This window comes from Rhinopithecus bieti, unplaced genomic scaffold, assembly GCF_001698545.2.
Source record: "Rhinopithecus bieti isolate Rb0 unplaced genomic scaffold, ASM169854v2 scaffold_63859, whole genome shotgun sequence".
Lineage (NCBI taxonomy): Eukaryota > Metazoa > Chordata > Mammalia > Primates > Cercopithecidae > Rhinopithecus > Rhinopithecus bieti.
This window is the reverse complement of record NW_016824066.1, coordinates 26,518-47,854: the sequence shown is the minus strand read 5'-3', so window position 1 is coordinate 47,854 and position 21,337 is coordinate 26,518. Positions and strand designations below refer to the sequence as shown.

The following is a 21,337-nucleotide window of genomic DNA, read 5'->3' as shown; positions in this document are numbered from 1 at the left end:
AAAAAAAAAAAAAAAAAAAAAAAAAAAAAAAGAAATTAATTTTAATAATGATAAAATGTTTAAAAAGCATGATTTAAAGCAGTGGTCCCCAATCCTTTTGGCACCAGGGACCGGTTTTGCGGAAGACAATTTTTCCACGGATGGGGCTGGGGACCAAACAATTTTGGGATAAAACTGTTCCACCTCACATCATCAGACATTAGATTCGCATAAGGAGTATGTAACCTAGATCCCTCGCATGTGCAGTTCACAATAGGGTTTGGGGTCCTGTGAGAATCTAATGCTGCCAATCTGACAGGAGGCGGAGCTCAGGTTGTAATGTTTACTGGCCCATTGCTCACCTCCTGCTGTGCGGACCAGTACTGCTCCGTGGCCTGGGAGTTGGGGACCCCTGATTTAAAGGTTATAGAATATCAACACTACTCAAAGTCCAGCTATGAAACAGACTTACAACAGGGCAAGAAGGAAATCTGGCAAACAAAAACATTAGCTATCTGTGGCATGCTGAATAGAGATAATCTCCTAGTCTTTGGAAAGGTCAGGGGAAAAAAAGTGTATTGCTGAACAGCGCAGTATCGAACATTATCGCATTTTGATTTCATTCTCATGCTTTTCCCTAAGCCTTTCCTCTCTTACCCTGCCAAGTATGCTGACAAGAACCAAGAAATACCTTCCGTGGGATTCACTAAATTAGCTAAAGGACAATAAATATTAAAGTTTGCTCAATAAATAAGCCTATATATCAAAGAAAGTATGTCATTTGGGCTTTGGTTCCCTTTACACAGCCAGCTTCTGAAATAACCAGTCCGTATGGTTTCATGGGTTTGCAGAGTAATCTATCTGTGTGGGTTTCCTTTTCCACAGCACTGATGGGGAAAGGAAAGATGAAAGGTAGGTTTTATATTCTGCTCCAGGAAGAGAACAGTCAAAACACTTGTTCCATTAAACTGTAATTATCTATGTCCACATTATCCTTTTTTTTTTTCTCAATTAAGGATACTTATGATCAAAGTTGTACCACATCCGGAAAAGCCAAGCACTCTCTGCTTTGGTAGTTCTCCTTTCATTTTCAGGAATACCCTGCAGATAGATAATACATAAATCAATATCTATACAAACATATGAACATTTATTTAGAGCCATTCCTTTGGAGAATCAGAAATAGAGCCTACTATGCTATAAGACACTCTGCAACAAGAGTAATATTAGAAATGTAATAGCTTGAATATTGAAGCTTTGGAATAAGAAATTGAAATGTTTTTCTGAACACCTCCATTACTCAGGCTGCTTGCTAATTTACGAATCTACTCTCACTTAAAAAAATCAATGTGGGGGCCGGGCGCAGTGGCTCATGCCTGTAATCCCAGCACTTTGGGAGGCTGAGGCGGGCAGATCATGAGATCTGGAGTTTGAGACCAGCCTGACCAACATGGTGAAACCCCATCTCTACTAAAAATACAAAAATTGGCCGGATGTGGTGGGGTGCGCCTGTAATCCCAGCACTTTGGGAGGCCGAGGCGGGCAGATCATTAAATCAGGAGTTCAAGACCAGCCTGACCAATATGGTGAAATCCCATCTCTACTAAAAATACAAAAACTAGCTGGGTGTGGTGGGGCACACCTGTAATCCCAGCTACTCAGGAGGCTGAGGCAGGAGGTTCACTTGAACCCAGGAGGTGGAGGTTGCAGTGAGCTGAGATCGTGCCACCGCACTCCAGTCTGGGTGACAGAACAAGACTCCATCTCAAAAAACAAAGAAAAAAAGAAAAAAAAATCAATGTGGAATAATTCATGTACTGAACCTGAAAGACTTAACTCTCAATGTAATAGCACCTTAGAAAACATCACATCAACATCCCTATATTTGGGAGTTGTCATGGATCTCTAAAATAACTAGCAACTTCAAAGTTGCAACTATGTTCTTGAAACATTAGCAAAATAAAAACAAGTACAGAAATTCCATGGTAAGCCTGACCAGCCAGGAGGAGAAACTAACATAGCAAGTAGGCGTCTCCTAAAAGTTTCCAAAAATATAAACTGTGTCTTTATTTGTAATATGGTGCAGTCAGCAGTTGGGCAGTTAGGCAATCTGCTTCCAGTCCCAGCTTATTGACATTAAGTAGTTTAAGCAAGTCCCTTTCTCTCTCTGGGCCCGAATTTCTTTATGTATAAAAATACGATGAGGTTTAGAGAATCCCGAAGGTCCTTTCCAGTGCTCATGTTCTATGGTTCCATAATCTTTTCTAAAAGCACATAATTTAGGCCAGACACAGTGGCTCATGCTTGTAATCCCAACACTTCGGGAAGCCGAGGCGGGTGTTATCACTTGAGGTCAGGAGTTCGAGTCCAGCCTGACCAACATGGCAAAACCCCATCTCTACGAAAAACACACGAAAAAAATGAGCCAGGCATGGTGGCAGGCACCTATAGTCTCAGCTACCTGGAAGGGTGAGGCAAGAGAATTGCCTGAATCCGGGAGGTGGAGGTTGCAGTAAGCTGAGATCGTGCCACTGCACTCCAGCATGGCCGACAGAGTGAAACTTCATCTCAGTAAGTAAATAAACAAATCAAGCAAGCAAGCAAGCAAGCAAGCAAGCAAGCAAGCAAGCGTAGAGTTTAGATTCTGGGTTTTGGTTTCTTCCTGTCCTTCCTACTGCACTCCAGCATGGCCCACAGAGTGAAACTTCATCTCAGTAAGTAAATAAACAAATAAGCAAGCAAGCAAGCAAGCAAGCAAGCAAGCAAGCAAGCATGCAAGCGTAGAGTTTAGATTCTGGGTTTTGGTTTCTTCCTGTCCTTCCTAATGCTCAAAATAAATTTCTCTCTCCCTCAATGTGCCATGTGTCATGTATCAACTTATACACAACACAAAAATGTTTGGAAACACTGTATGGGCTTACAAAAGCTGAAGAACACCTGCAATTCCTTTCACATCATTAGAAGTATCTTTGTGTGCCTCCACCTCTTGAAAAGCAACATTTCACCACCCCTCACCACATGAACATCCCACCCCCACACACTCCACACTTAGTATAATGTTCCTCTGCACTTTCTGGTGGACATTCAAAATATTAAAGAAACAATATAACCAAGACAGCCATAGGGTTTTTGTTTTCTTTTCATTTTGTTTTTGTTTTTTGAGACAGTCTCTCGCACTGTTGCCCAGGCTGGAGTACAGAGGCACGATCTCAGCTCACTGTAACCTCCACCTCCTGGGTTGAAGTGATTCTCCTGCCTCAGTTTCCTGAGTAGCGCCCACCACCACGCCCAGCTAATTTCTGTATTTTTAGCAGAAACAGGGTTTCGCCATGTTGGCCAGGCTGGTCTCGAACTCCTGACTCGCCACGTTGGCCAGGCTGGTCTCGAACCCCTGACCTCAGGTGATTCACCCACCTTGGCCTCCCAATGTACTGGGATTACAGGCATGAGCCACCATGCCAGGCCCAGCCATAGAGTTTTGAAGGTAAGGGGAAAAAAACAGTTCTTTGTTCTGTATGTCATGACTGGCACTTACCTACCTGGCTCTCTCCCTGTCACTCCTTTTCCATTTCTCCTCTGTGGTTACAGAGGAGACACAGCTGGTGGAGACTTATACAGAGAGCGATCGAGCATTTGTCTTTTGAACAGCATGATTAACTTTATTCTTGTTTTGACACAGGGAGAAGGCACTGAGGAGTTATTACTCCTTGGGCACTACCGCAGGAGCCTGGCATCATGGGAATTTATCCAGCTTGGTTTTTACAAGTATGTCAACCCATGGAATTCTACTTTAAGGCTCTGACCACAAGAGGCAAGTACTTACTATATCTCATACATACATTCACACTCATCACTCAACAGCTAACAAAATTAGCATTTAGGAAATGAATCTGAGAAATGTTTTTTTTAACCTCACCCTGAAGACAAATATACTGACTGGGGTTTGTTTCAGACAAGAAAAAAACTGTTTTGAAAGAGATGCTTTCCATGTTCAAAAATCTAATTTCTGTGATCTCATCTAACGTCTGATATGGAGGCATGTATTCAATGGTGCTCAGAAGCAACTGAAAAACAGATGGAAAATACCAGACAAGGGTGGTCAGTCTAGAGAGGGCAGCGAGTTACAATGCATTCAGTCCAACGGGCTCAAGTTCATAGCAACAACTGAGAAACTGACACAACGGAAGGAAGGAAGCAAGGAAACGTGGCCAAGGCTGAGGGGCAAGGTAAGAAAGTGCGTTCCCCTGAGCAGGCAGGGAAGACTGGTTGAAGACTCAAAAGCTTCTAGGCAGTTCTCTAGGGCAGCTGCTGGTCATCCAATTTGAAAGTTACACAGGAAGAGCAGCTGGAGTGGGGCTTACATCAGAGACAAGGCTTCATGCGCAAACAAAAGTGGAAAAAGCCTCCCCGTGCCAGAGGAGTCACTTGAAAACCCAGAAGTCCTTAAGAGACTGCTCTCCTCTGGGGCAAAAGCCCAGGCAGGATGGCCCAGAGACATGAAAGCTGTCGCCTTTGATAACCACACACTATGGCACTGTGGCAAACTTGGTTTTGTCTCTGTGGAGCAGTGAGAAAAGCCAGGAATGATGTCAGTTAAAAGCTGAGGCAAAGAGGACAGGATCTAAATAGAAGGATGAAGTTTACAGTAGGTTGTTTTCTTTCCAAATGACTGCACATTTGATAGAAATGCCAGGAACAACAAAAACGCATATTTACCAAGTGTTCTTGGTCTGAATCAACACCAACCCTAAAGGAGAAACACAAAGAGCAAATGAGATTTGGAAGCCAAAAAATGGTCTACTCACACATGTACATTGTCAGGCAACCACTTTTCTCAACACAGAAGCTATGGAATGGTTAATGTTTTCTTGCTTCTCTATGGCTGTTGATGCAGATTTTTGCCTCCTGCCACTTTCCTTAGCAACAGCTTGGATTCTAAGGCAAGAAGGGTGTACCCATGATTCTCTTCCTGCAATCTTACTTACCAGTTTCAGAAAAAAAATAGCATTTTCTTCTCTGAATATAGGTCCATTCGAAGCAGAATCAGAGAGAGCAGCACCTGCCCCAGTTGCTAAATAAGAATTACTGGGTAGCTCCAAAAACAAGGCTGGCACAGTGTAATTCACCTCGCAGCTCTCATGGCAACATTCTGTTTCGATGACTGAAGAGAGGGTCCAATTGCAGGTTTTTCATAGGCTAATGGACAGACATTAGCCTTGCTCCTTCACAATTCTTTTTTTATCTGGTTAAAATTCCTGCTTTCTGTATCCCAGGGAAAAGCTTCATTACAAAGTTCTCTGGCTTCTCTCTATTCCCTAAACACAGACACTCACCAACTCTGTTCACTCCTTCTCTAAACAGTCTCTCAAGTCTTCTCTCCTGTCCATCCCAACTGCTTAAGGGCAACCCTCATCCTGAGGCTCATGGGCTCTGTCATGGAAGCTTTTTCAGCTGCCAGGCTCTCCCTGAGAGTCAGCTGTCGCCAGCATAGAGCTCGCTGTGTTACTCCCTTGGCAAAGGACTCTGAGAATGGCTTACAACCCAGAGGGTCAAGTCTGAAGTCCTTTGTGGGGCATTCAAGACTCCCTACAAACTAGCATCCTCACCTCACTCCAATCTACTTTTCCATCCTCATTTCGCATCATTCTCTTCTACATGCCCCATTCTAGCCATACGTGCCTGCTCCTCTCCCCAAATCCGTCCTCTCCTGAGCCTCCCATGCCGTTGCTCATGCTGTTCTCTCCAGCTGCAATGTGCTTTCCCTCATTTCTAATGTGTTTTTCAAGTTCCAAAGTAACCTTTCTATGACCCCTTCAAGCAGAATCATTTTTTCCTCTGTGCATCTGCAGCACTTTCTACAGTCCTTTATTATGATACTTAGCACAGTAGAGTATAGTTATTTACCTGTCAGTCTCCCCAAAAAGACTGTGAGCTCCTTGAGGGTAAAGGCCATGTCTCAATTCATCTCTGTATGCCCAGAGTCTAGCACAGTACCTGACACACAATAGGTGCTCAAATGTTTATTGATTAAATTAACTACTACAGACAACACAGAAAAAAACAGCAGTACTAGAAGCTGTAGCAGTAGCATCCCAGAACACAAATAACACTGAAGGGAGAAAATGATGCAAGGCTGCATCTGGAAAGCAAGGGAATCATGGTCAAGGACTTGAAAACAGATTGCTATGACCAGATTCATAATTCAAAGAATGGCTCATTTTTCCTTTGTTAAAATGGCCAGGAGCTGTTTAACATCTTCTCAGTCACACTAGACTCTAAACACATTTATGCATCTCGAGTGACATCTAGTGGTCTTGAAGATAGCACACTTGCAATACTCAGAGGGTACATTATCAGAAGCTAAGTCAATGTAATAAACATTTATAGAGCACTTATTATTTGCCAGGCACTGTACTAGGCACAGGGCATAGAAATGAATTAAACATGGCCCCTGCCGTCAAGGAACTCACAGACTAGTGGGGGAAACCGACACAACTAGGGCATAATCCCTAAGGGCTTCTATCAGGGAGCTCTGGCTTCAAATCTGGACTTGGCTGCTTTCTAACTGTGTGAACTCAGTCAAGTGATACAGTCCTATAAATTATCACTTTATCACCTGGAAAATTGGGCTAATATCCACCACACAGAGTTGCTGCAAGGATTTAATGAAAAAATATATGAAAAGGTTTTAAAAGAGTATCTGAAACATTAACACTAAGTGGTAGCTCTTATAACAATATTATTACAAGACTGAATAAAATAAGTTCTACAATGGAGAGGCCCAATGTTGCACCAACAGAAGAGTGGTTCTGAGGGAAAAGAACAGGGGGAAAAGGAGGTGGCACTTAAGCTGTGTCATTTACTAACAGCGAAAGAGCATTCCAGGCAGAGGGAACAGTATGAGCAAAGGCTCAGAGACACAGAAGTGCAAAGGATGTGTAGTAAATGATAGAGAGCCAAATGTGACGTCACAAACTATGTGAAAGGACATGAGAATAGCTGGCTGTTTCAAATTTACTGAGGATCCACCGTCCACATGACAGCTAAAGTGAACCTTTTACACTGTAAATGACTTCATGTCACTCCCTTGCTTTAAAATTCTCCAGGATTTCCAATTGTATTTTAAAATTCAAATCCCTTACCATGTTCCAGAAAACTTTGTATTAGGGGTCCACAAACTACAGCCTACGGGCCACATCAGTACTTCTTCTGTTTTGTAAATAATAAAGTTTTACTGGGATACAACCATGCCAATTGATTTACGTATTGTTTAGGGCTGCTTTCACACTAGAGTTGAGTAGCTGAGACAGACTGTACGGCCTCCAAAGCCTGACATATTTACTCTCTGGCCCTTGACAGTAAAAGCTGGCAGACCTCTGCTTCCATAGGATCTTGCCAACCTCACTTCCTACCTCCCCTTCAGTCACTATACTCCAGCCATGAGAGCTTTTTTCCTGTTCATTCAACAGACCAAGTTTGCCCCTGCCTCACGACTTCTGTAACTTGCTCTTCCCTCTGCCTAGACTGCTCTTCTTCCTGATAACTGTTTAACTGGCAACATCTAGTCACGCAGGTAAGACTGAACTCAAACGTAACCTCTTAGAGAAACCATCCCTGGCCTCCCTGTATAAAATACATACCCATCCCCAGTCACTATCACAGTACGTTGCCCGATTCCCATCATAGCATTTAATATCATCTACAGTTGTCAGGTTCATTTATGTGTTACTAGTTTATTGTCTGTCTTCTCTCACTAAAGTTTAGATATTATGAGTCTAGGAACCTTTTCTATCTTATTATGATCACTGTGCTTCTCTACAGCAGGATTTCTTAACCCTAGCATTACTGATATTCTGGCCTAGATAATTCTCTGTTGGCAGGTGGTGAGGGTTGGTGAGGTGCCTGTCCTATGCATTGTAGCATGTTTAGCAGCATCCTTGGCCTCTACTCACTAGATGCCAGCAGCAGCTCCCTCTTCCAGTTGTGACAACCAAAAATGTCTCCATAAAGTGCCAAATGTCCCTTGCGGAGAGGGGGGCAAAATTATCCCCAGTTAAGAAGCACTGAGGCTGGGCGAGGTGACTCATACCTATAATCCCAACACTGAGGCAGGCAAATCACTTGAGGCCAGGAGTTTGAGACCAGCCTGGCCAACATGGTGAAATCCCATCTCTACTAAAAATACAAAAATTAACCAGGCGTGGTGGTGCATGCGTGTAGTCCCAGCTACTTAGGAGACTGAGGGAGGAGAACTGCTTGAACCTGGGAAGTGGAGGTTGCAATGAGCCAAGATTGCACCACCGCACGCTGGCCTGAACGACAGAGCAAGACTCTGTCTCCAAAAAAAAAAAAAAAAAAAAACCACTGAGTTATGACCTACAGTGCCCGGCACATGGCTGGTGTTCTGTAAATGTTTATCAAATGAATGAATAAAAGGTATATTTGAAATGCTGTGCTAAGAACTTTACAGATACTAGCTCACTGAATCCTTACAACAACCCAAGAAGGTAGGTACTATAACATACATGTTACAGATGAGGAAACTGAGGCTTTAAAAGGTTAAAGAACTTGCCTAAGATCACAGAATTCGTCAATGAAGGGGCAAGAAGTCAAAGCCAAGTCTAAGTCTGCATGAATCTTAAACTTTTAGGACTTAGCAGTGCCCTTAAAACTGTACTAGACAAATTTGGGGGGAGGAAAGAGAAGCTTAAAATACAGCCCCTGTTCACGAACAGGCCAAGAATAATACCAATAAAACAAGAAAACAATAAGAAGTAACCTAAGACTATAAGACAATATTATAATTAAGTGACAAACTGTTACAGGACAGGCACTATGTGGCCAAAGAGCTTTGACAGCTAGTGATGTAGATTAAATTTTGTGTGAGTAGGTATTTTTTTTTGTCTTTTCTTTTGGGAAGATGGTAAGCATAGATATTTTGTTTGGTTTGTTCTTACATTTAATTTTGTTATCCTTANCCAGGAGTTCAAGACCTGAATCGGCAACAAGACAAAACCCCACTTCTAAAAAAATAAAAAATAAAAAAATTAGGCAGGTGTGCTGGCACACACATGTAGTCCCAGCTACTCGGGAGGCTGAGGTAGGAGGATCGCTTGAGCCCAAGAGGTCGAGACTGCAGTGAGCCATGATTGCACCACTGCACTTCAGCCTGGGCAACAGAGGGAAACCCTGTCTCAATTAAAAATATCTATATTTTTTAAACTGAATTTGTTCTAATTTTGTCTTTTGACAATAGGGAAATGATTTCTACTGATGTGCAGGAATGGACCTCCAACCTGAGGTCTAGATCTGCTTAGTGATATGGTAAGTTGTGCAGAGAATTTACTTTTGATTAATTCAGCCATAGTAAACAGTCCGTATGTGCTGGGGGTGTTTTGTACCAATTCCTTGCATCTGGTGAGAAGGGAGACATGTAAACAGTCCCCAAAGTCAGGTGCAGGTGGGTGTAGGGTGATGAGAATTTAAATCATGGCTTCCCCACGTGAATGGCAAAGATAAGCTACTTTTCCCCGGTGGAGTCCTCAGGCTGGGCAGTGACATTATTAGCTGGTTAGCCCTTGGGGTTCTGGGAATCTGTGTAGTTTCTGCCTTATATCATCATCTCTATGCAATTTTTTACCCTTTGCCATTAAATTAAGTTTATAACCTCTTCTTACTGTGTCTATCAATCACATTGCTGTCCCTTTGTGATAACATGCCTGGAGGTTTAGACCACAGTGGGGAAAAGACTGAACTGTTTCAGGCTATTGGATCTCAGGTTAGGGATTTTTGCAGGAGAATTTTCCCTTCATCCTGGCTGTTTAGGCCACATGCTGTAGACAATTTCTGTAGGCAACCCATTTGAAAATCACAAGCACACAAGGAAGGAGCCTCTTCGCTCTCTTTTCCTTTCAGAAAGGCAGATATTTACTGGATAAGCCAGCTGGCTGCACCAACCCTCACTCTATTAACCTTGATGGCACCACAAAATGAAATTCACAGAACAAGCCAGTTCATGTGACCAGCAAGTTCAGAAGATGGCTGGACGGGTCTGACATGAAGCATAGTTACACATTCACCTTATTCCAGTGTTGCTCTCAAAAGTTCTCAGACAGAAGGCTTTCCAAGGGTTGTGAGTCCAATTTTCCACTTCGACACGTTAAAAATTATCATGAGTGACACTGAAAATTATTCCACAGATAGTTTTGGGTTGTATGCCAATGTAATTTCCTATGCATTAAACAAAATTGCTCTTAGAGCGTTGAAAGGCCTGTATTTTTCTTGTGAAAAAAAGACATAAATTATTCCTCCCAGCCCTGGCTGTATGGAACTTGTACTACTGACTGTGCGACCCCAGTTAACTCGATTCACGAAAAGAGCACCGTTTCATTTTTACCAGCATATTTCAGAAAATGGTGGTAAAAATGAAATGGTCTGTTTTCATGAAGCCTAGAGTAATTCAAAAGCTATTAGGCCCTAAACACTGAAGTTGCATCTATAAATGGAGACATTAAAAGCCTAAATAAATGGCCATCTTGGGAGGCTGTATGCCCTAATAGGTTAGGAATATGTATAAACATCCCAGATAATTCAGCCACTATTATCAGGACATAAAAAAAGAGTGGAGATAAAATAGCCAGTCTTCATAAAGGCTCACACCCTGAGAGAGGCATATGTTGTGCTTCAGCTGATCAGTGGGGGTTTGAGAAGTGGGTGGTGCTTACACGTTACTGAATTTCTAGTAGAATATTGCTGAGACCCAGCCTGAGCAACATAGCAAGACCCATCTCTACCAAAAACACAAAAAATATCTGGGCATGGCAGTGCGCACCTGTGGTCCCAGCTACTCAGAAGGATGGGGAGGCGGGAGGATCACCTGGGGTTGGGAAGTTGAGGCTGCAGTGAGCCAAGAGCATACCACCACACTCCAGCCTGGGTAACAGAGTGACACCCTGTCTCAAAACAAAAAGAATATTGCTGTGGTTTATCTCCTCCCCATCAAGCCTACTTTTAAGAGCAAATAACTTACTTTGCTAAGAATTAAGGCAAGGTGGCTGGGCACGGTGGCTCACACCTGTAATCCCAGCACTTTGGGAGGCCGAGGCAGGCAGATCACGAGGTCAAGAGATTGAGACCATCCTGGCCAACATGGTGAAACCCCATCTCTACTAAAAATACACAAATTAACTGGATGTGGTGGTGTGCACCTGTAGTCCCAGCTACTCAGGAGGCTGAGGCAGGAGAATAACTTGAACCCAGGAGGCAGAGGTTGCAGTGGGCCGCAATTGAGCCTCTACACTCCAGCCTAGCAACAGAGTGAAAATCCATCTCAAAAAAAAAAAATATATATATATATATATATATATGTATATGTATATACATATTATATTGTCCCATAAAATATATGTATATACATATATATAAAATATATACATATATATATTTTCTATTCAAGGATGCAACTTCAATGTTTAAAGGAGTATTATAGGTCAGGCGCGATGGCTCATGCCTATAATCCTAGCACTCTGAAAGGCCAAGGTGGGTGGATTACTTGAGGTCAGGAGTTCGTGACCAGCCTGGCCAACATGGTGAAACCCCATCTCTACTAAAAATACAAAAATTAGCCAGGCACATTGGTGCGCGCCTGTAATCCCAGCTACTTGGGAGGCTAAGGCACGAGAATTGCTTGAACCTGGGAGACAGAGGTTGCAGTGAGCCAAGATCGTGCCACTGCACTATAGCCTGGGTGACAGAGTGAAACAGTGTCTCTAAATAAATAAATGATATAAAAATAAAGGAGTATTATATGACCAGCATAACATCTCAGTGTTACATCAAGTTGGCATACGCATTGTGAATGGTTGCTTGAGGTGGGCAAGAGAAGAAAGTTATAACTTACCAGCAAACATCATCATATGTTGAAAATTTGATCCAATCTTACTTCTTCTACCTAAATTAAGTAAGAGGGACAAGGGGTAAATATTGGCAGCTCTTCCCAAGAAAATAGCAACCTAAAATTATTAATAGGTTAAGGATCATTTCATTTTACTATTAATATTATTTAGACTATACATTCAAGATGGTGAAAGACTATTTTAGGGAACTCAGTTTCTAACACACAGTCTTTTGGTTCCATTGTCTAACATAGCACTGTCCAACAGAACTTTCTGCAACAATGGAAATTTTCTATATCTGCACTATCCAATTTGGTGAGCACCTGAAATGTGGCTAGAGTGACCAAGGAACTGAAAATTTATTTCGTTTTAATTACTTCAAATTAAAATAATCACATTTGGCTAACTGCTATCAAATTGGACAGAACAGGTGTAACATGCAGGAAATTTACTAGATTAAGAGAAACGTGTTTAAAAGCGGAGTTTCTTTACTATACTTCTAAGATTATTAATAGAATAGGTTAATTCACTTTCACTGTTAGTTTTGGTAGGAAAAAGAGCAATGCTGAGAAAACTTCCCCTTCCTTCCTCAGAACAAAGAAAAGTGCAGCTGAATCACCACCTCATAGCACTAAAATGGCTTCCAGACCCACTGTACTCCACTGAGTTTATACTTCCAACTTGCTTCAAAGGGAAAATTTAATGTGAATTCAGATTGGTTTTAACTAGAAACCAATTTTAGTATCTTTTTCTCCAGTTTGCTGTCTATAGGACTCCTGCTTTATGATGGCAATTTTTATTTCAGGAGTCATGATACAGTCTCCACCTCATTTCCTGAGAAAAATATAAGGGAAAATTTAAGATTAAAAACAAAATAAGGCCATGTGCAGTGGCTCACACTTGTCATCCCAGCACTTTGGGAGGCCGGGGTGGAAGGACAGCTTGAGGCCAGGAGTTCAAGACCAGCCTGGCCATTGTGGCAAAACCTATCTCTATTAAAATACAAAATGAGCTGGGCATGGTGGTGTACACCTGTAATCCCAGCTATTCCAGTGGCTGAGGCACGAGAATTGCTTGAACCCAGGACACGGAGGCTGTAGTGAGCTGAGATCGGGCCATTGCACTCCAGCCTGGGTGACAGAGTGAGACCCTGTCTCAATAACAAACAAATAAAAAAACAAGGTGGGGGGAATGGTGTTGGTCTAAGTAACTTTGGAAAAGAGTAGAATCTGTAAGACTAAAGGTAGAAGAACTGCACAAAAGCATTCTATGCTCATGACAAAGCTGTTTCCCATGGGAACACTGGTTAACAATTCTGATACTATTATACATGTATACTTGAAACTGAACAATTAGGTAAACGAATGGCAAGTGGTGACAGCAAAGTTTCTTACTGTTAGAATGGGAGTTCACAGTTCAGAAAGGGGAGGAGGCCAGAATAATCCATGTGGTAATGGATTAAAGTTGGAGACATCAGTATGAACCCATATTGAGCTTAATAGAGATACACATGGTTATATGCAGAACTATGTATAGATATATATGTATATATGAGTTAGTGTATATTATATCTATGTATATGGATATATAGATATATACATATATAATTCCTTGCTCTGTCAGCTGAGAGAACCTAGAAGCAAAGACACCAAGTAACACTGAGCATACCTAGTGCTCAGATTTTTATTTCTAATACTATTCTCCAACAAAAGGAACCAGGAGTTCTTGGAGAAATGGCCAATTCTTGGGCTGAGCCACAACAGATACAAGATGAGCCTGAAGCATCCTGTAGTTCCAGGGAGTAAGGAAGTACTCAAAAAAAAAAAAAAGAAAGAAAGAAAATTAAAACAATGATGAGGATAAAATTAAAACGACGAGGATATATCCAAGGCACACAGAAGAGCCTGCCAAAAGAGCTCTCAATGGCCAAGCTGGAACAGTTTGAGCAACAAAATAAAAAAAGTTGTATTATAACTCAGAGTATAAAATAAATATCAATGAATCCATATTGATATAAATAAATGACTGGGCTGGGTGCGGTGGCTCATGTCTGTAATCCCAACACTTTGGGAGGCTGAGATGTGGGGATCACTTGAGGTCAGGAGTTTGAGACCTGCATGGCCAACATGGCGAAACTCCGCCTCTACTGAAAATATAAAAATTAGCCAGGTGTGGTGGCGCATGCCTATAATCTCAGCTCCTGCCTGTAATCTCAGCTACTCAGGAGGATGAGACAGGAGAATCACTTGAACCCGGGAGGCAGAGGTTGCAGTGAGCTGAGATCGCGCCATTGCACTCCAGCCTGGGCAACAAGAGTGAAACTGTCTCAAAAAAAAAAATAAAATAATAATAATAATAAATGACTGAATAAAACAAATGAGGAAGAATACATAAATGTCCTGTGTGAAAAATTCCAAATAATTTTGCTGATACTCTGTCCTCAAGGAGGTGGAACCTAACTCCCCATTCCTCAATCCTTGCTCATAGCAACTTCCTTCCAAGCAGTACAACATGGGGAGGGGAGGGGGGAAATGTGTAACTTTATAATGGATAAATCTGACAAATACTATCTTAACCAAGTGATTAAGACTATCATCAACATTATTAAGTATATACCCTTGATATAATGTGATGAGAATGGCATTTTACCTCTGTGGTCTTCCTCCCAAAGCACATGTAACTCCAGTCTAATCATGGGGAAAATATCAGACAAGTTCCATCTGCAGGACATTCTACAAAAGACATGGCTAGTACCCTTCAATACTGTCAAGGGTCACCAAAAACAAAGAACACATATGAGAAACTGTCACAGGCAGGCAGAGCCTAAGGGGACATGACAACTAAATGTAATGTGGTATCCTGGATGGGACCCGGGAATAGAGAAAGGATATTAGGGAAAAACTACGGGAATCAGAATAAAGTTTGAACTTTAGTTAGTAATATCAATATTAGTTCATTCATTGTGACAAATGTACCATGCTAATATGTTAATAATAGGGGAAACTGAGTGTGGGGCATATGAGAACTTCCTGTATTATCTTCACAATTTTTCTGTAAACCTAAAACTATTCTAAAATCAAAAATTTTAAAAAGTGATTCCGGCCGGGCGCGGTGGCTCACGCCTATAATCCCGGCACTTTGGGAGGCCAAGGCAGGTGGATCACGAGGTCAGAAGATCGAGACCATGGTGAAACCCCGTCTCTACTAAAAATACCAAAACAGCCAGGTGCGGTGGCGGGCACCTGTAGTCCCAGCTACTACTCGGGAGGCTGAGGCAGAAGAATGGCATGAACCCGGGAGGCGGAGCTTGCAGTGAGCAAGATCGCGCCACGGCACTCCAGCCTGGGTGACAGAGTGACACTCCATCTTACAAAAAAAAAAACAACAAACAACAACAAAAAAAAGTGATTCCCCAAAAAGAAAAGAAAACATAACCACTAAACACGTGGGCCAATGCGGCAGTGACTGCTAGTTCTCCCCAACATCTGTTCTTGCTTTCTTCCTTGGTAGTTGGCACTCCTCCCTTTCATCTTTATGCAGCCACCCAGAAAAAGTATATAACTCCTAGCCTTCCTTGTGAGTAGGTGTAATCAATGATGTTAAGTGGAAGGGACATGTGCACATTCTGGGTCAAGCCCTTCCAGGCAACCGGCAGACAGGGGTGAGCCACGTTGGATCACAAGAACAAGAGCAAGTCCCTAAGGATGTTAGCAACAACCATATGGAGCAGAACTGCCATACCAGTTCAGATTTTTAGATAAGGAAGAAATTTCTATGCTGTTTAAACTTGGATTAGTTTGAGTCTTTTCTCATGAAACCAAACCTATGTCCTAACTAATATAGCCAGAAATAGAGCAACTCTCTCCTGTTAAGAGGCCATTTTCATGGTAGGACTTTGTATTGAGGAATTTTAATTCCTAACAGACTCAGAAACCTATAGAGAATATTTAGCTTTGTTTCCAGATTAAGTATAGTGGATTGAGCCATGTGACTGTTCAAAATTTTCTCCAAGACTAGCAGGACATTAAGTTACTGATCTTGTGGTTGTCCTTCAGCTAAGATCTTCTCCTATTAACTGTACTTTATCTTTTTTGCCTAAAGTTCATTCGCAGACTAAGGCTCTGCAGAATGGTATTTCAGTAATACTTCACTTTCTAACAGAGATCCTATCTAGAGTTTTAATTAAAAAAAAAAAAAAAAAAAACCTTCTGCTAATCTCTTTGGCAGAATCTTCATTCTGAGGTGAGGTTTTAAAATATTTCTTTTAAAAATTCCTTATTCAAACATTCCCACTAACCACAATTGCTCCTTCCATATTTTGTGTTCAACTATCCCACTCTGATCATTCCTCCATAGCACTGGGACCTTCAGTCCAAAGATCCCTATATTCTTTCCTGAAACAATGTCTTCTTTCCTCACTTCCCTTCTTACCATCATGTTAATAACACCTTTTAATGTTAAACATTAAATGAAGTGTTTAGATTGCATCAGTCATGTAATAACACTATGATCTCTTGTCCTTCTGTTTTCCTTGCACCCACTTGAAAAAACTCCAAACCTGGAAGCAGCCAACTATCTCTTTACTCCATGCTTACAGTAAGTACTGTTGGACAAAGTCATTTAATGGGGAAGACTGGTTCTACTGTTAATTCCTATTCCTCAAACACAATGGATCCCTAGTAGTTTTTAGCAGTCCTGTTGAGTTTCTTTGGTTAACTTATTCTTCCACTCTCTACAACTATTTCACAAACCTCCACCTTCCTCAAAATCCCTATGATCTGTGTAAGCCATCCTCCAAGATAGTCCCTAACCATCCCTGCCTCTTAGTATTCACACCCTTGCGTAGTCCCCACCCACACTGTACCAGGTTGGTTTGTATAACCAATAGAATATTATGGAAGTGATGCTGGTATGTCTCTTCAAAGATTAGGTTACAAAAGGCATTTCAGCTTTCATTTTAGGGCTCTCTCAGCTCACTCAGTTTGGGGGAAGAAGCCATGGTGTAAGCTGCCCTATGGAGATATCCACGTGGAGAAGAATAGAAGCCTCTTGCTGTCAGTGATGTGAGTTGAGTGAGCCTACAGTGGATTCCCTGGCCCTAGTCAAGTCTTGAGAAGGTGCAGTCCCAGCCAAGAGCACAACTGCAACGTCTTAGAGATCCTGGAGCCAGAACCACTCAGGTGAGCTGCTCCAGGATTCCCGACCCTCAGAAACTGTGTGAGATAATAACTGTCTGTTGTTTTAAGCTGCTAAATTTAAGGTAATTTGTTACACAATAGACAACTCCCCATCTTACTCTCAGCAGATGATCTCACCTCCTACTTAACAGATAAACATAGAAGCCATCAGAGAGGAGCTCCATCTTACAAATATGCCTTCATTTCTACATACCCTATCCTCTCCTGTAGTCATGGTAGAGTTAGTTGTCTCTCCTCCTAGTGAAGGCAAAATTTCTCTCTACATGCTTTGGATTTCATTCCTGCCTTCTCAAGAGGCTTTTACTATTGCCTCCTCTCTTTCATATACTCAGTTTCTTCCTTCCAATTGTTGTTTGTTTTTTTGTTTTTTTTTTTGAGACAGGGTCTCCCTTTGTCACCCAGGCTGGAGTGCAGTGACCCAATCACGGCTCACTGCAGCCTCAAACTCCTGGGCTCAAGGGATCCTTCTACCTTACCCTCCCAAGTAGCTGGGACTACAGGCATGCACCACCATAACTGGCTAGTTTTTAAAATTTTGTTTGTAAAGATGGGGTCTTGCTACATTGCCCAGGCTGGTTTTTTTTTTTAAGACTCTTTGTATATATGCGATAGAAAGAGAGAGGAAGAGAAAGGGATTGGGGAAGGAGAGAAAGAGAAAGAAAGTGGCCTCATTCAACGCTTCCTTATCTTTCACCTTCTGCCCTGTGGCATAGACTGCTAACTGTTCCCCAGTATCCAACCTCTTCTTCCCTGTAGTAATAAATGGAAAACACTTATTTGGGGTTGGCAGAACAGTGGGACACTTCTCTGTCATTTTAATCTGTCAACATTATTTGTGCAATAACCACACATTGAAATAGAATATAATAAAATAAGTACACCAGAAAAAAGAACTGGAATCCTTATTTGTTTTAATCAGAGGAAAACTGTATATATTTAAATGTATTCTTATGAACCACATACTCAAAACCCACATGAAAATCTCAATTAAAAATAGTTTTCATAATAAAACACATAATAAAGGATACAAATGCTCCTACTACAAATGTTGGGTTAAAGACATGGTTCTGGAAGGTGAACAGTGTCAGTCCCATGTAGGAGAAGATGAAATTCTCTGCCAAGAAATTGAGAAGCTCAAACAACTGAAACGAAATTGTAAAAGATTAGTCCAGTAAACAAATTAAGTTACATAATTTGAAAGCATGAGTATTACTAAGATAATAAAACAGACACTCAAATAGATAAAGTTCATGCATACACACAAAATATGTGGTTCAGAAGGGAGTAAATGTGGAGATGACATTTCTAGTACTGCAGAAAAAGCCAGAAACGTTCCCCCCTCATTTCCCCTAATCAGCTTTCCTTCTTCAAAGCCCCATCTCCAATTATTCCTCTCCTCCTCCTCCAAACTCTGTCAGTTTTTTTTTTTGAATGTTCGTTGTGTTCCTGCTACTGCCCTAGTCAAACTTTCATTACTTCCTACCCATAATGATGAAAAAGGACCTCTAACCATCCCTCATCCTCCAGCTCCCCCAAACCAGTGAATCTCTAAAACTGATAGTTTCAAGATACTTTCCTCTTGCAAGCTATAAGATTCTTTACAACATTTTGATCCTGGCATAGAGTGCTTCGTGAGAACTCTCGTATTCCCGGCTTGCCCTGTGACTTCACTTTTTGCGTGGGTCTTACCCTTGTGTAGGGAGTAAGCATCCTACAGATAGGGCTTCCACATTGTGGAAGAGATCGATGTGTTGGATAGCAGAACTATCTGTGGGGAGAACTAAACCCTGCTGCCCACCCGCCCCATCCCATTCACATCATAGCCTTGGCAAGGGTATATGATACTTGCTGAATGAAGTTAAGGCCCTTCATAATCTGGTGTCCCTCTGGCCACCAGTGTTACCTACAATGGCTTGGTACTATGAGCCCTCTGACACATAACAGAATAGTGGTTAAGAACATGGGCTTAGGAATCAAAATGCCTAGGGTTTAGCCCTGTCTTCCCCTTTACTGGCTGTGTGGCTTTGGGCAAGTTAGTTAATCTCTTTAAACTAGGGTTGCCTTATTACCCAAAAATGAGAATAAAAATTAAAATAAGTAAACACATATTTAATTTTCTTTAAATTATTTAATATGCTATTATTACTACTTATTTATACTTAATGATAACAGCTATACCTTTTCAGTTTTACTGTGTGTCCGACACCATACTAAGGACTTCATATGCATTATCTCGTTTTAATACCGCAAAAACTCAGTGAGGTAGGTATTATTATTATCTCCATTTTCAAAGATGGCAAAACTGAAGCACAGAGAAGTTATGGAACTTGCTCCTGGTCACACAGCCAGCAAGTGGTAGAACCAGGATTTAAAACAATACAGAGACTCCAGAGTCCCGGTTTTACTTTGCAACACAGGGATCAGCAAACTTGCCCATGAATGGCCAGAGAGTAAACATGAGAGGATTTGCAGGCCAAGAGGTCTCTGTCACAACTTCACTCTGCCAGTGGAGCACAAAAGTAGCCACAGACTACATATTTTAAAAAATGGGTGTGGCTGTGTGCCAAGAAAATCTTATTGGTGGACACAGAAATGTGAATTTCATATAACTGTCACGGGTCACAACATATTCTTCTTTTGATCTTTTGCCAACCAATTAAAATGGATAGAAAGAAAACATTCTTAGCTCACTGACTGGCAAGGGCCGGATGTGGCCTAAGGGCTGGAGTCCGCCACCCTCTGCTCTACACTTTACTGCCTGCTTTTTATTCCTGCCTTTATCTGTACTGCCTCCCCTAGGCCTTCCTAAATCTTCCCCATCCTTCTAAGGGTACTGTTTCTTCTAGGATAGCTTTCCAGATCCTCAAGCCTCAAACCATTTCGCCTACTTCTCTGATGTCTTCTATGACATATAATCTGAAGTACATAATCTAGGATTCCTATTCCTCATATTTTTTAAATGTACATAAGCTTCATATCACCAACAACATCGGAAGCTCTTACTCTGTTCCTGTTTACTGTTGTTGTTTTTTGTTTGTTTGTTATTGAGACGGAGTCTTGCTCTGTCATCCAGGCTGGAGTACAGTGGCAGAATCTCAGCTCACTGCAACCTCTGCCTCCCGGGTTCAAGCGATTCTCCTGCCTCAGCCTCCTGAGTAGCTGGGAATATAGGCGCATGCTATTACATCCAGCTAACTTTTGTATTTTTAATAGAGACAGGGTTTCACCGTGTTGGCCAGGCTGGTCTCAAACTCCTGACCTCAGGTGATCCGCCCGCTTCGGCCTCCCAAAATGTTGGGATTACAGGTGTGAGCCACAGCGTCCGGCCTGTTCTTGTTTTTTATTCCCCACCCACGACCTGGAAAAATGCTGACTCCCCTCCCACCCTGGCCCCCGCCAGCTGATTTTCTTCTCTTTACTTATTGTACTGAATTAATTTGTAAAAAAGATTTGTAGCCCTAATGTATATGCTTGGGGGAAAAAAGCCTAATCTCTTTTGAGGAGCTGGGGAAAAGCATAGTTTATAAACTTGATTTGTGGCTCCAGCAGGAAGAAGAAATACTGTTGCTCCTGCTTTTAGCACCACTCCTTTTCAGGCGAATCCCATAACCTTCTTGTCATTTGGCAAAATTTAAACCTGTTTCTCACTATAGCCATAGTCAAGTATGTACCTGTTTCTATTCCAGATATTACATTTTGTTCATGTATTTGTCCTCTATACCTCCTAAGACTAGAAAATTCTATTCTCTCTCCTTTATCATTCCCTTCAGATACTCTGCACAACTGATCATTCGGTACCAAATAAAACCAGACCACTGACAGGTCCCGACATTCCTGGAAACATAGTAGCTTTGCAGCACCTGAGCAAAGACTGAAGGAAGTTGATCTTCTTTTAGTAGGGCTAATCAGATCAGAAGTTAATCTTCTTTACGTCATCTCTTAGTAGGTCTGGTCAGATCAGAAGTTAATCTTGTCTACGTCACACAACAGTAGTTCGAGTAAAACCAGAGTGAGCTTCCAAAACATTCCCCTATAAAGCCATTAAATTGGGAAAACACTGAGAGAAAGGGAAGCTACTTCACTGGTTATTGAAGCCACGATAATAATAGTCTCTGGCTATTCTGCTGATCTATTTCCACTGTAAATGCTGTCACTCTTCAGTTTGCCAATCCCACCTACTTTTAGAGTCAAAGAAAGAGGAGCTGAAATGAGTAGATATCATCTTGAACAGATCAAAGACCTTATTTTTTTTTTTTTTTTTTTTTT

At 41.6% G+C, this 21,337-nt stretch overlaps 1 protein-coding gene across 1 annotated transcript in view; it reads right to left on the bottom strand.

Moving 5' to 3' along the window:
• The window catches only part of SLC9A6 (solute carrier family 9 member A6), a 53,464-nt gene that overhangs the window by 13,189 nt on the left and 18,938 nt on the right, over nt 1-21,337 (bottom strand). Inside the window, exons 9-14 of the mRNA XM_017862109.1 lie at nt 18,100-18,213; nt 11,879-11,990; nt 10,093-10,160; nt 5,884-5,978; nt 4,696-4,726; nt 1,001-1,080 (exon numbers count right to left, since the gene is read on the bottom strand). Of these exons, the coding sequence (XP_017717598.1) occupies nt 1,001-1,080; nt 4,696-4,726; nt 5,884-5,978; nt 10,093-10,160; nt 11,879-11,990; nt 18,100-18,213 (500 nt within the window). The remainder of the gene's footprint in view (nt 1-1,000; nt 1,081-4,695; nt 4,727-5,883; nt 5,979-10,092; nt 10,161-11,878; nt 11,991-18,099; nt 18,214-21,337) is intronic.